Consider the following 14078-nt stretch of genomic DNA (forward strand, 5'->3'; position numbering starts at 1 on the left):
TAATTTTTCAAAGTTAACCCCCCCCCCCCCAACTCCCCCAAAGAGAGCGGATTTGTTCCGATTATGTTAATCACGTATCTAGGATTTTTTCTTATTTTTTCCCTCCATTCTGCTCTAACCCCTCCACTATAAGCGTTTTCCAAGATTTTAGGTTTCTCCCTCCAACTCCCCCCAATGTCACCGGGTCCGGTCGGGATTTAAGATAAGAGCTCTGAGACACGATATCCTTCTAAATGTCAAATTTCATTAAGATCCCATCACCCGTTCGTAAGTTAAAAATACCTCATTTTTTATTTTTTCCGAAATAACCGTCCATCTGCAAAAAAAATTAATTAGGCCATGAAAACTGCCAAGCAACATTGCTTTTGAAACACAAGGGCTGTTTAATTAGAATAAGAAGCTGTTTTAAAAGTTCAAAAATACTTTAGCGTTAAGAGCGAGATACTGAGGAGAGGCCATCCCCCTTGTATACGGAATAATTTCTGTTCGTTATAAGTTTTACTGTTGGTCTTCACTTTCAGTTGGAAAAACTTCTTTCTTTAAAATCGTTAAGATTATGAGTCTATACATAATTACGAGTCATTTCAAAATCAGTTGAAATTTGTGGAGTAGAACCTAGTTGGTTTTCAATGGTGATGAAATAAAACCAGGTAGATATTACATCTGTCTAAGCATAAGCATCTAGATCTGGTCACCTTCATTTATTAATTTAGTTGCACATTAATTAGTTAATGCCAGTGATTTAGAGAGCAATGTTTTATATCTTATAGTTGATTTAAAAATTTATTTTATTTTAGCCACTCCACTTTTTCCACGGTGGAAGTCAGGATAAGTAAGATGAGGGACGATATTGGTTATTCCAATTTTATTATTTAAACATGACTGAAACTTGAGAACGTTCTGTTGAACGTTCTGAGAACGCTACTGTGTGACAAAACACCCAGCATAAGCGGTGAATTTTAATTATTTATTTTTAAATCATTATTATTAATAATTATTATTTATTATTATTTATTTATTTAATATTATTATTAATTATTATTTAATTATTACTGTTAATAGCTTATTATTACTATTATTATTTATTACTTATTAATTATTATTATAATATTACTATTACTATTTTATTATTTAATATATTAGTTAATTATTTAATTATTTTCCTTTTTTTATAATAGGCCTGACTGAATCTTGAAAACATGACTTCCTTTTCCTTTTCATGGACTTTTCCTTCCACAAATAGAGGAACAATTTTTGAAATTATAAAAAGTCCATCATCACTTATATTTGATATTATATATATAGATTTCAGATTTGAAACGTTGATATTTAGACATAAAAACGAAGAAACCATATCTAACACACGTCTGAAATTCAACATTCAAAATCGTCTTCTTCCTTTGAAACAAAAGTTTCAAAATTTGTATTTTTTTGAATGCTCCACTAAAGATTATGGGTAGCTTACAAGAACGGGTTGTGATGCTAGTCTCGACAAAAAAAAAAACTCAGCACCATCTATCGCTTCGCAACACTTTGTATTTTTTAATATAATAATAAGAATAATTTGTTCAATTTGTTTAATTGGCAAAATTAGAGCAGGTATAATTGTCTGATATAAGTGCCTGACAGAAAAACGATTACAAAACTTGAAAAATAGTGTCGCTAAACGCTAGATGATTTTTATTTGCCGAAACTGCTGTCAGTTTCCACCGTTACAAGTTGCCTATATTCTTTGTACTAAAAAATATAAATAATTAATTATTAACTGTTATCGCCTAAAATTTCATTAGAAAAAGTCAACGCAACCAGCAACGCTGTACTCATAGTTTCACGAACTTCATGTTTTTGTTTCAAGTAATTTTCAACTAGGCACTCATCAAAACAGGGTTTCGTTTTCCTCACAATTTCACTTAAACGAGAGTCATCTTCTTCCAAAAATTGGGAAACAATTTTCTGAGTTGTTGAACGTTCACCGCCCACTTGTATTTTATATAACTGTTGTACCACCAGTGGCTTCATAAATACATAATGCGGTTCTGGATTTTGATTACATATTAAAGTAAGTACAGAGCTATGGACTTGGATTTTTCTAGAATAGATCCCTAGGTATAACGGGTTGGTCATTTTGTTAATTAACGTCCTGTCTTCCTCCACATATGCATCAGATTTGGGTAGTTTCTCCACAAGGCTTCGTGCCTGAAAAAAATATCAGAGCATAAAAAAGGCCTACGAAAGTTCATTTTTTGAGAAGGGTGGGGGGGTAACTATTTTTTTATTTTAAAAGGGGTAGAGAAATAAAAAAGTACGTGTTATAGCTACAACCAATCAAATTTCTCTGAAGGAGAGTTCATTAGACCAACCTTAATGGGGTAGGTGGAAATACCCCCCCCCCCCCCGCGTCCCTCCTGCAGTCAAATAGCAAAATTATTTATTCCTTGAAATGATATTTTCAAAAGAAGTATGTTTAGATCAAACACATAAATTATTGTATTTCGCATGTTGGATCCATCGATAGCTGTAAAAAAAAAAAAAAAAAAAAAAAAAAAAAATCAAACGAGAACTTTGAAAACCTTATAGCAGCATATTTTTTTTTTAATTTTGGAGAGCAGAAAGCTTTTTAGAGCTGAAAAAGACACATTTTCAGTTTTATTAACATAAAAAACATATTCGTACTTTATTTACCATTTAGGTGACTTGATCAAATAAGGGATTTGATCAAATAAATAATTGGATATTTTAATAAGACATTATAATTTCTCTAATTAGTTAGGGTTCTCTATTCTTTTACATTAGTCATATATAGACTTTCTCAGCTAGTATGCCTGAAAAGAAAAACATAACAGAGCTTTAAAATTTAACACTTGACGAATCTGAAGTGATCAGACAACGAAGATGGCGGTTCTTAGGTCACGTGATTCGCATGCCAGGATCGAGAATGCCCAAAACAATTTTCCAGTGGCTATCGGAGGGAAAAAGCCGAAGCAGGTTGATGAAAAAGAAATCAAATACCAAAATGATTCTCCCCCATTCGTTAGCAGTCCTTATCTTCTGCGTCATGTTGTCAAGGGCTAAGCGAGCAACATTTATTTAGTGAAGCGATCTTCAAGATAGGGTAAGGCGTGTCCAGGCTAGTAGGGCTTGATCATGCTTGAAAATCTGTCAATGTTGTAACTAGGTATGCAGACTTCGTGGTTCGAAGTCTAATCTGACAAGTGGATAGGTAATATTGAACGCAAGCAAACAGCGGTCGAAAACTTCCAAGTTGCGCCCCAGAGCTGCTTCGATGGGTCAGGTTTGATCCTACCCGACAACCCAGCTCTAAATGGGTACCTGGAGAAATCTGGGGAAGGTAAACAGGAAGGGTGTGCACAAGCACAGGATGGCAGGCCCCCAACCCCCCATTGCACTTGCTCGCTGAAGGGCCAAGAAACGGAGATCAGCGCCGCCGGTACTGACTGTAAAGTCTAATGCCGTATCCTTTACCTTTTTACCTTTTCTATACGACAAAGTTGGACTGTTCTTATAGTCAAATTGATCATTTGTTCACTGTTAACAATGGAACAAACATCGAACCATCCTATGTCAAACAATCATTTTTCCAGAATAATTTGTTCATAACTAATCACTCGAAGAATCTAGAGATGCTTACGGAGCTGAGTGAAAACTGCTTGAAATCTAAATATTATTCTGTTGACATCTTTAGCGCATCCTTCTTTGGAGTCGACCTCAGAGCCCAGGTGGAGGAAATCAGCGATTCTTGTTTTCTTCATGTTTATTCCAAGGTAAGCTCAAGGTAAGACCAAGGTAAGCTGATAAATGCATCAAGCATTTCCTGGGCTGAGCGGGGGATCGGTACGATAAGTTCTACATGACTGCGTAGTCAAGACCGATCAGACTAACATTCTAACCAACTATTATTCCTTCAAACAGACAAGAGTGTGATTAAGGATAATATAAATAACACCAGCAGCTGGTTAACAATCAAAAGAGGGGGAGCAGTGGGGATAGAAAACTTTGTGAATTTTGTCATGACAAAAGGAACTTGGGCTGTTTGAAATTTCGGATGTCTTTGACGATTTCGTCAAGGTCTGGAGGTGCTGTGTTTCACACGACTCTTTCAAGACCAAGAGTGGCGTTATGTCTACATTTACATGTGCACTCACTGATATTGATTAGCTTTATCATCGTTGCAACAGTAGCTGTAACAGAGTAAAGAACGCTAGCCCATAGTAACCCTAAATTTGAAAACACGTTTGGAAAAAACAAAAACAAAAAACTGTCAAGTGAGGAAGAATTGTCAGCTGAAGCTGATTCAGGAATGGTAAATGCAACTGTTATTTCAGCTATTCATAATGGTAAAAGTTTCTTGCAAAAACAAATCTACAGGAATTTCAAAAAATGGCCCGTCGACCAGTCGGAGATGGTGTCGCGTCGAAACGAACTTAACGAAAGAACTAAAGCTGAACTGACCCTTAATGACAGAAAAGATAATTAGGAAAGAGACAAGTCTACAGCCAACGAAAAAGACCAGTGTACACCGCAAATGTTTTTCCTGTGTTAAACCAGTCGATAATAAAAAAAAGAGATGAAATAAACAAATAGAAACAGCAAGAAAGCCAACAAAAGTGAAACGAAAGGATGGCAATAAGAAGAATGAGGGACAAAAATAAGACAATGAAACTCACAGCAAGTGAAAACACGGAATAATGACAAAATTTCTACCAAGACCTCCAATCATCCATCATACGTGCAAAACAGAAAGAAAAAACTTAATAAAGTCCAAAAAACGAAATAATGAGACCAATTAAAAAAATAAGAGCCACACAGTAAAAGTAAAACAGTGCAAACAGTAGCAAAAGAGCAAACAATAAAAATATGGATATTGAAAGGAAAATAAAAAATCATTTGAAAATGTAATTTTGCATTTTCGTTTTCGCACTAATCTCTAACACAAAATAAAAAGAAGAATAAAACCTAAAAATCAGAAAAAAAACTGAGAATACTTGAGATTAAAAAAAACAAACATCGAATTTCATTACCCTTAAACCCGTTTCTTTGTTAAAAATTGTATCTTCTATTTTTTTTTGTCACTAACGCAGAGCCAGAGCAACAAACCTTGTGTCAGGAGATTATGTTATACATTTTGTCATGTCTAATAAACCAACAAGGTATATAGGCCTAATGTACCGTTATACAGAGTCCCTTAAACAGAATTGGCGTTTTCTACCTCACCTGATATCTGAAATTAAGACATTACCAGGGAATTTGTTTAACCGTAAGCTCCCCACTCAAGGTAAAACTTGACTGCTACTCTTCTTCTTCATCTTGCAGTATGACCAGGCGTTATCCACCTCACCTGGGATCTGAAATTTAGATGTTACTCAAGAATTTGTTCAATTATAAGCTCGTCAGACTCACGTTAAAACCTGATTTCTTCTCTGCTTCTTCTTGTAGCTTTTAACAGTAGGACTAGACATTTTCCACCTCCCCTGGCATCTGAAATTCAGTTTCTACTTGGGACTTTAGATGTTACTCGAGAATTTGTTCAACCACAAGCTCGTCAGACTCATGTTAAAGCCTGATTTCTTCTCTTCTTCTTCTTGCAGCTTTTATCAGCAGGGCTAGGCATTTTCCGCCTCCCCTGGCATCTGAAATTCAGATGCTACTTGGAACTTTGTTTAACCATAAGTTCCCCCGGCTCACGGTAAAACCTGATCGGTTATCTTTGTCTTCTTGTTGCAGCAGATAGGCATTTCCCACCTCACCGGAGATCTGGACTTCAGATATTATTTGGGAATTTGTTTAACCGTAAGCTCTCTACTCATGGTAAAACCTGACTGCTACTCTTCTTCTTCATCTTGCAGTATGAGCAGGTGTTATCCGCCTCACTTGGGATCTGAAATTTAGATGTTACTCGAGAATTTGTTCATCCATAAGCTCGTCAGACTTTTGTTAAAGCCTGATTTCTTCTCTTCTTCTTCTTGCAGCTTTTATCAGCAGGGCTAGGCAATTTCCGCCTCCCCTGGCATCTGAAATTCAGATGCTACTTGGAACTTTGTTTAACCATAAGTTCCCCCGGCTCACGGTAAAACCTGATCGGTTCTCTTCGTCTTCTTGTTGCAGCAGATAGGCATGTCCCACCTCACCGGAGATCTGGACTTCAGATATTATTTGGGAATTTGTTTAACCGTAAGCTCTCTACTCATGGTAAAACCTGACTGCTACTTTTCTTCTTCATCTTGCAGTATGAGCAGGTGTTATCCGCCTCACTTGGGATCTGAAATGTAGATGTTACTCGAGAATTTGCTCATCCATAAGCTCGTCAGACTTTTGTTAAAGCCTGATTTCTTCTCTTCTTCTTCTTGCAGCTTTTATCAGCAGGGCTAGGCATTTTCCGCCTCCCCTGGCATCTGAAATTCAGATGCTACTTGGAACTTTGTTTAACCATAAGTTCCCCCGGCTCACGGTAAAACCTGATCGGTTCTCTTCGTCTTCTTGTTGCAGCAGATAGACGTTTCCCACCTCACCTGACATCTGGACTTCAGATATTACTTGGGAATTTGTTTAACCATAAGCTCTCTAGACTCTAGGTAGAACCTGATTGTAGGTTCTGAGGAAGGTGACACAAAGGTCAAACCTTTGTGCATCCTTCATCAAAAATTCAGCTCACATTTAGGCAATATTAAAGAACTTGATTAGTCCTCTTCTTCTTGCAGCAGGAACAGGTGTTTTTACCCTCACTTGGCATCTGGATTTCAGAAATTACTTTGGATTTTGTTTAACCGTAAGCTTACCAGACCATTCGGACCCTCACCTTAATTCTACTACTAAGAAGACAGATTTTACCTTTTCTAGAATCGCCATATGGTCATTCAATGCCCTGATGTTAATGCTTTCATAATTCCAATTTGTTACTCTTCCATCTTCCAGTTTACACCAAGACATTCCTATTGGACGCAAATCAACGGCAGTGATGCTTTTCACTTAAATTAAAAGTTAATTAAAATATTTATTCTAATTTCCCTATACTGTTTATAATTTAAATTAGTGTGTTAGATAATTGGGTTTTTTGCTGGGTAGTATATTGGAAATAAAATAGGGTATCAAATTATAATTACTCAGGGATAATCAAAGTATAATGAAACAAGACCCACCAGTAAATTCCCGACTGCGCTGATGTTTGTTTGCGAGGTTCATTAACAAAGACAGTTCAATAAATAAAAGGGGGGGGGGGGGGTAAAAAATACAGATGACTGTTCGTTAAAAACCATTATTTACTTGTGACTGGGGTCAGTGGCGTGATACTATAAGCTTAGGGAGAATCGACCCAGCACTAATGGGTACCTGGAGAAACTTGAAGAAGGTAAAATGGAGAGAGAGAGAGAGAGAGAGAGAGAGAGAGAGAGAGAGAGAGAGAGAGAGAGAGAGAGAGAGAGAGAGAGAGAGTTTATTAATATTAAATAGAAGACAATACAAAATACAATTCTGAGAGAAGTTTATTAATATTAAATAGAAGACAATACAAAATACAATTCAAAATCGAATTACAATACACATAATTCCCCTCGAAAGGCTCAATGGCCAGGGATACAAGGGGGATAAGAAAAAAAAATTATTATACAAGCAATAAATTCAATATAGGCAATCACATATAGCAGTTCACAGGCAATATATTTATGGGGTATACAATATAAGCAACAACTAGAAGGAGAAAAAAAAATTGGCTATGCTTCAATATTTTCGACAGTCTCTTGAAGCCAAAACTAATTGATGCTAGTCAGAAGTCAGGATGCTTTCAAGGTAAATAAAATGGTCAACTGTTTTGACTATCTAACCATCAATGGTTATGGGGGAGTTTTGTCTTACTCATGATCAGACATCACCATTTCTTTGTTTTCTTTGGTGTTTATTTGCATGCCAAAGGGTTTTGTTACTTGCCTGAGGTAGAACTATTTGATGCTAGTCAGAAGTCAGGATGTTTTCAAGGTAAATAAAATGGTCAACTGTTTTGACTATCTGATCATCAATAGTTATGGAAGGAGTATTCTCTTACTCATGATCAGACATCACCATTTCTTTGATTTCGTTGGTGTTTATGTGCATGCCAAAGGGTTTTATTACATGCCTGAGGCAGAACTAATTGGAGCTAGTCAGAAGTCAGGATGCTTTCAAGATAAATAAAATGGTCAACTGTTTTGACTATCTGACCATCAATGGTTATGGAGGGAGTATTGTCTTACTCATGATCAGACACCACCATTTCTTCGATTTCGTTGGTGTTTATTTGCATGCCAAAGGGTTTTGTTACTTGCCTGAGGCAGTCCATCTGTCTTTAGAGTTTTGCTGCAACTATAGACATTTGATACTGTTGGTATGTCCAAACCTGTCAACAAGGACTCCACCTATTTTGACTTTGTATTCAGCTTGTATGAGTGACAGTTTGACATGCAGGAACAATTTGAACAGATGTTATGACAGAATACAGCCTTGCAAGACGCCAGAGGTTAAAAATTGTTTTGAGAAACCATCCTTACCTTAGATCCTCCAGAGCCATGGGTGATGCACAGCGCGTCTATGAAACCTCGCCAGACATCTCGCAGCTGAGCTGCAGCCGTGACGCAGCTTAGGGGGAGGGAGGTGGGGGGTTAAAGTTCATTTCCAATGCAAATTGAATCGAATTTGAATTCTTTGAACAGAAGCAAGAAAAACCATCCAATAGTTTTTAAACTTCTGTTAAAAATAATATGTTATTGTCTCATAAGCCTCTCTATTTTCTCCGGCAAAAGCGACGAACAAGAGACCTTTCATTTTGGATAGTGACAAGGGGTGAGAGATATTGTAGAGACCACTGAGGCATTTTGTTGCACGCCTCTGAAGTGATTCTAGAGTATCTCAATAACATTTGTTAATTGGGTTGGAAATGCACGAGCCAAACTCTAGCTTGGGCATTAGCATTGCTAGCCCCTTTGCCCTCCCAAAATCTCAGAATTTCGAAATTCATCTGAGAAATGATCTGTGATAACTATTCCACTTCTAGACTAGTCAAATATATTCTTAATTATCGCTAGAGACTTCTAAAAGAAGACTTCTAAAAGACTTTCTAAAGAAGACTAAAGAAGACTTTCTAAAAGAGACATCTGCTTCCGACGCCTCTCTTTTTTCTCCAGTCAAAACCAGGCAGCTGAGACCACTTAAAAAGCACTTTTATAAAACTTATTTGGTTGTTTATAATGCTTACTAGTTGCACTAGCATCCCTAATGCCCACTTCTTCAAAAATCTAAAGATTTCAACAATTTTCATGTTCTTTTTGCGTTTTTTCGTTTTTTAATTAAGTTGTTCTTTTTTTTCTTTAACTGACTTAAAATTTAATAAATGTTAATACATTTATTAGTTGAAGTTCAGTTCAGCAAGGTTCTTTGTATTCAGGAATAAATTTATTGGTATCACAAAGGAAGTCAATTCAATAAATTAATAACTAGAGGAGATTAAGAGAATAATAATGAAGCGAAAACTTGTACATTTGACATCTTGCTCAAAATTATAATTTAATTATCACTCTACTTGCTTTATGAAATAATTATAGGAAAATAATATAAAAAATATAGCCCACTAAAATATTTACATAAGTCTATTCAACTTTTTCTCAAGTCTATAAAACATTCAACTTTGATTGCGAGAACAGTAATTGTTATGATTACAAAGTAATGCTTATTGGATAAAATTCAAAATTACATTCTTCAAGACAATATTCTTTGCAATGTACAATTCAAAAACCGACACCAATCAGTTACTTTCAACTGTCATCAAATGCTCAAAATGGACAATTTTTCCACTTTCTTTAATTTTATCTACTTGTCACTTATTTTTCATTTAATTAATATCCTTCAATATGCAGAGTTAGAGTCTATGAAGACTTCCCATGACACCATACTATCAGGGTCATAACTAGTCAAAATGTTGGGAGGGGGCAAGGGATTTTACCGATTGGTTGGTCATTAATACAGACTGTTTTTTGTTAATAATTAGCATAACGTCCATTACGAATACAATAATTAAAATCAGTGCACGGGTCGGTAAAACCGCTGCATTTATTGACCGAGATTCAGATTTTGGTACATACCATGTCACCATTTTAATGCTCTTTTTTTAACCAAATTGAAAATTGAGCCATCATTTTTAAACTCACGACAGGAGTCGGTAAGACTGCTGTGTTTGCTGAACAAGTTCCAACTTTCTGTTGGAACTTGTCAGATGTCAGTATGTTGTCAGATGTCAGCATGTTGTCAGATGTCAGATGTTGGAAGATGTCAGTATTTTTGTTGTATTTATTTAACTGAACAAAATTTTTTAGCGGTGTCGGAAAAATCAAGGCGCTTTGCTTCATTATTTTGCACGACTTGTTTTTTTACCAAGCGACCAGAACATTGGGGGGAGGGGGATGCCCCTCCACCCCATTCGTGATGGCTTTGCATACTATGCATACTGAAGTTCAAATACATGTCATTATAATTTTTTATTTAAATAATGGAGTCACATTTACAATAAAGAGAGCAAGCACTTAAGATAAAAGGCCTAGAAAAACGCATTTTAAACATTTAGACTGTGAAAGTAAAAGCCTGTCACAATAGTAATAATAATAAAAATTAAATCTGCAAACTTAAAAAAAATAATTTAAATAGACATCAAATCTTAAACATTACCAGAACATTAAATCTCCAACAAAGAGAAAAACAAAAACCAAAGAGTGAAAAATACAATAAATATATATTAATACATAAATTTAAAAAAGGATAGGCTAATCTTTAATTTCTTTAAATGATAAAAATTAAACAAAAAATTATAAATGAAAATTATGCAAAAAAGCACAAACTTGACCCGCTATTAAGGGAGAGACACACATTGGACAGAATTCTGAGAGTGAAACCCTTCCTTCCTGCCTGGGGGTATGGTTAAACATATATAGAACATAATTACCATTCTCCTTCTGTGGGACAGTTAGCACAGGAAATATTAGCCTATTTGAGATGTTTCGTTTTTTGGTGTTTGTATCTTTTTTCTTGGCTGCAGCTTCAGAGTTTAAAATTTGTGTTGTTCTGTGTATACGTCTTAACTGACACCAACCTAAACAGAGGCAAGAAACAGAGTGTGTATAGAAAATGATTTGTTCCATAGACTGACTGGTAAGACACTTATAGAAACAGGAATTTTTACTATCAATAGTACCATAAATAAAAAAAAAATACTGAATTTTCTAATCTGCTGTAAAAAGAAAAGAAATTAAACCAAATAAAACACACTATAAACCAAAACAAGAGACAAAGCAAAACAAAATAAATACTATTTTACAAGTAACTAACTATAAAATATAGGCTAGTTGCAATTTATTTAATATCAGAATGCAAAAAAAAAAAATAATGCTTTGAAAATTAAAAAAGGACAATTATATAAAACTAAAAAAAAATAGCTAAAAAGCAAATGCCAGTCCAATGGTTTTGTGATCTCATAGTAAAGGAGGTGGAGAATGGGTCAATTTCAGGATATACTTGTGCCATCTGGTGAGACCCTGGTTTAGACTCTGGAATCAGTCAAGGAGGAAAGGAAAATTAACAAGACCAATTATAGGAAAAATGTAGAAAATTCAACGAAAAAGATCAACATCTTGAGAACGGGGTAGGAAACCCTTCTAAGAAAAACCTAAAAACTATAATAACTTTAAAGATCTTCTTGGGACGCTGATTTTCACTTTTCCAAGTGCCTCAAACAAGATATAATATTATGATATAATATGAAGAAGAAATACCAAAACAAAATGATGAAGAAGAACAAATATACCCATTAATTTGAAGCCAAAAATATTTTGTTTTAGTATCTAGTGTCTACTTTGCAATTTTTTATACCAGAATTTCCAATACAGATAATTTCAGTTCAATTTAGGGTTTTTCAAGGTTGATCTATGGTAAGACATCAAAAACATTGAGCACGATACTTAAAATTATGAGAAAGAGTGCAACACTTTCTTCTTCTTCTACAGACAGAGTAGTTTTAACCAGACAGCTACATACTACCAGAAAGGCACAAGTAGCCTCCAACAGGGTCTGGGATTAAAATCTTATAAAACTAAGTAATTTTCAAGTTCTGCAGTAGTATGTAGTTGACTGGAGCTAATATTAAAATGGCAGCAAAAGCATCTTTTTCCCTCTGAAAATATTTCATAGAGTTGCTTTAGCTTGGAACCTCTTCCTAACATCCAGCAGAATTTGACAAAGCACATTCCATGTACTGCTTGGAATACTTTAGAGTCAGTAAAGAGAAATTTACAGCAGTAATAACAAGAAAACGATATAGAGTTAAAAAAATATACAATGATATGATTCTAATGAAGGGGGAGGGGTTAAAACAAAAAATATATATTATTAGGCCATCACTTTCTTACATTCCCTGATGAGTTTTTTAAAAGAAATTCTATTGAGGAGGGAGGGGGTAAAAACAAAAAATACATATTATTAGGCCATCACTTCCTAACATTCCCTGGTGAGTTTTTTTAAACTAATTTTTCAATGATAAGGGTAGGGGTTGCTCTCAAAATGTGTATATACATACATAGGTAGATATTGCTTAACCAATCCACTATTTATGCATTTGAGTTTCTTTTGAGCATCATTTATAGACTATCTGATCTTTATTTTTTTTTTTTCTTTATCTATTGATGTTCCAAACAAAGGCTAAGTGCTTAGTGGTCCTCCAGAAAGTATAAACGTAACTGGGGTTATTGCACCTAGTCACTAAAGAACTTTCAAAACAATTGAGAGAGAGAGACTTTTATTTTAAAAACGACTTTCACAGGGCGTGGCGCCGAATCAGCGCTTTATGTCAAGTATTACAGTCTAAAACTTATCAAATAAAAAAAAGGGGGGAAGACACAGACACACAGTGTCAGACAGACAGACACACAAGTGCAGACACAATTCAAGTCATCATTCTGGAGCTCTACAAGGAGAAATCTTTAGATTGCTCCAAGCTGCAATTTAAGATAATTTATGTTAAAAGAAAGAAAATTACTAGATGGTAACCAATCATAAAAGCTCTCATTCACATTTGAGTTTGTTGTAGTATCAATAAAAGAAGCTACTTCTTGAATTCATCTTCTTACATTAAAATATCCTGGTTCTTTTCAAATTATTAGTTAAAAATACTCCCCCCCCCCCAAAAAAAAAGAAAGATGCCATTTCCTTAGCGAGTGAGTAATTAACTTGTGGAACCAACTGTCTGAAGATGCAGTGGCTGCTACATCAACAGGTACATTCAAGCAAAATTTGACAAAGAATGGCGACAGCAAGAATCCCTGCACAACTGGGAAGCTGTTGAGTCTTTGGCCTGAATGTAGCAACCAACCACATCAAACAACCTACAGAAGTAATAACAGAGCATTACAAGGATGAAGAACCCTTAGATTCATTCTAAGCTGTCATTTAAGGTAATTAATATGATCAATCTCGTTTCTATATGTATGCTATACTATATAACTGGTTACAGATTTTAATAAGTGCAGTTCTACTACTTTATCCAAGGTAGCATGACACTTAACTTCCTTAACACTTAGAGTAACTTTGTCAAAATAATCTTGAATCATCCAAATATAGTCAATTTTTGGTTTAGAAATTTGTTTCAAAAGATCAAAACTTTCCTATAGGATCATCTGGGCTGATAGACTTTCTCTGACTGACTGATCCTCTGTGTCTAATAGCCTTAATTCTAGATGGTAGTCTGTTTAACTTAGAAGATGGCTAAGCTAGGTGAATAAACTGCCAGGAATGGATTTTAAGTATAAATTGACTTGACTTACTTACTTGACTTAATGCTCCTGCTGAAATGCTTCCGGCGTCGAGAGTGATGCTACATGGTGCCTCCATTTGGACTGGTCTCTTGCAAGGATGTGGACATCCTCCTGAATATTTGCCATGACTAAGAAGGCACCTGTCCTGTCCTTCCATCTGGTTGGGGGACGACCTCTTGGGCGTTTCCCGCCGTGCAGCACGGGATCAAAGTCAAAAATCGTTCGTGCGGGAGTGTCGGGGGG

The 14078-nt window shown here is 35.4% G+C and overlaps 1 protein-coding gene across 1 annotated transcript; it reads right to left on the bottom strand.

Annotated features, from left to right (window-relative positions):
- Positions 1 to 780: 780 nt before the first annotated feature.
- LOC136040367 (uncharacterized) lies at positions 781 to 13396 on the bottom strand. Its single transcript, XM_065724624.1, has 4 exons — positions 13265 to 13396; positions 10976 to 11122; positions 6847 to 6983; positions 781 to 2196 (listed from the first exon to the last, which is right to left on the bottom strand). The coding sequence occupies exons 3-4, from the start codon at positions 6943 to 6945 to the stop codon at positions 1762 to 1764; spliced, it is 534 nt and encodes a 177-aa protein (XP_065580696.1). The 5' UTR covers positions 6946 to 6983; positions 10976 to 11122; positions 13265 to 13396; the 3' UTR covers positions 781 to 1761.
- Between the last annotated feature and the right edge of the window lie 682 nt (positions 13397 to 14078).

This window comes from Artemia franciscana, chromosome 20 (assembly GCF_032884065.1).
Source record: "Artemia franciscana chromosome 20, ASM3288406v1, whole genome shotgun sequence".
Taxonomy (NCBI): domain Eukaryota; kingdom Metazoa; phylum Arthropoda; class Branchiopoda; order Anostraca; family Artemiidae; genus Artemia; species Artemia franciscana.

What these genes read in the sequence shown, in the direction of transcription:
- LOC136040367 (XM_065724624.1), bottom strand. Translation starts at nt 6,945, where the DNA reads ATGTCTTGGTGTAAACTGGAAGATGGAAGAGTAACAAATTGGAATTAT. An exon ending in ATATGGCGATTCTAGAAAAG is followed by an intron (nt 2,197 to 6,846) that starts GTAAAATCTGTC and finishes TATTTTTTTCAG; the next exon opens with GCACGAAGCCTTGTGGAGAA.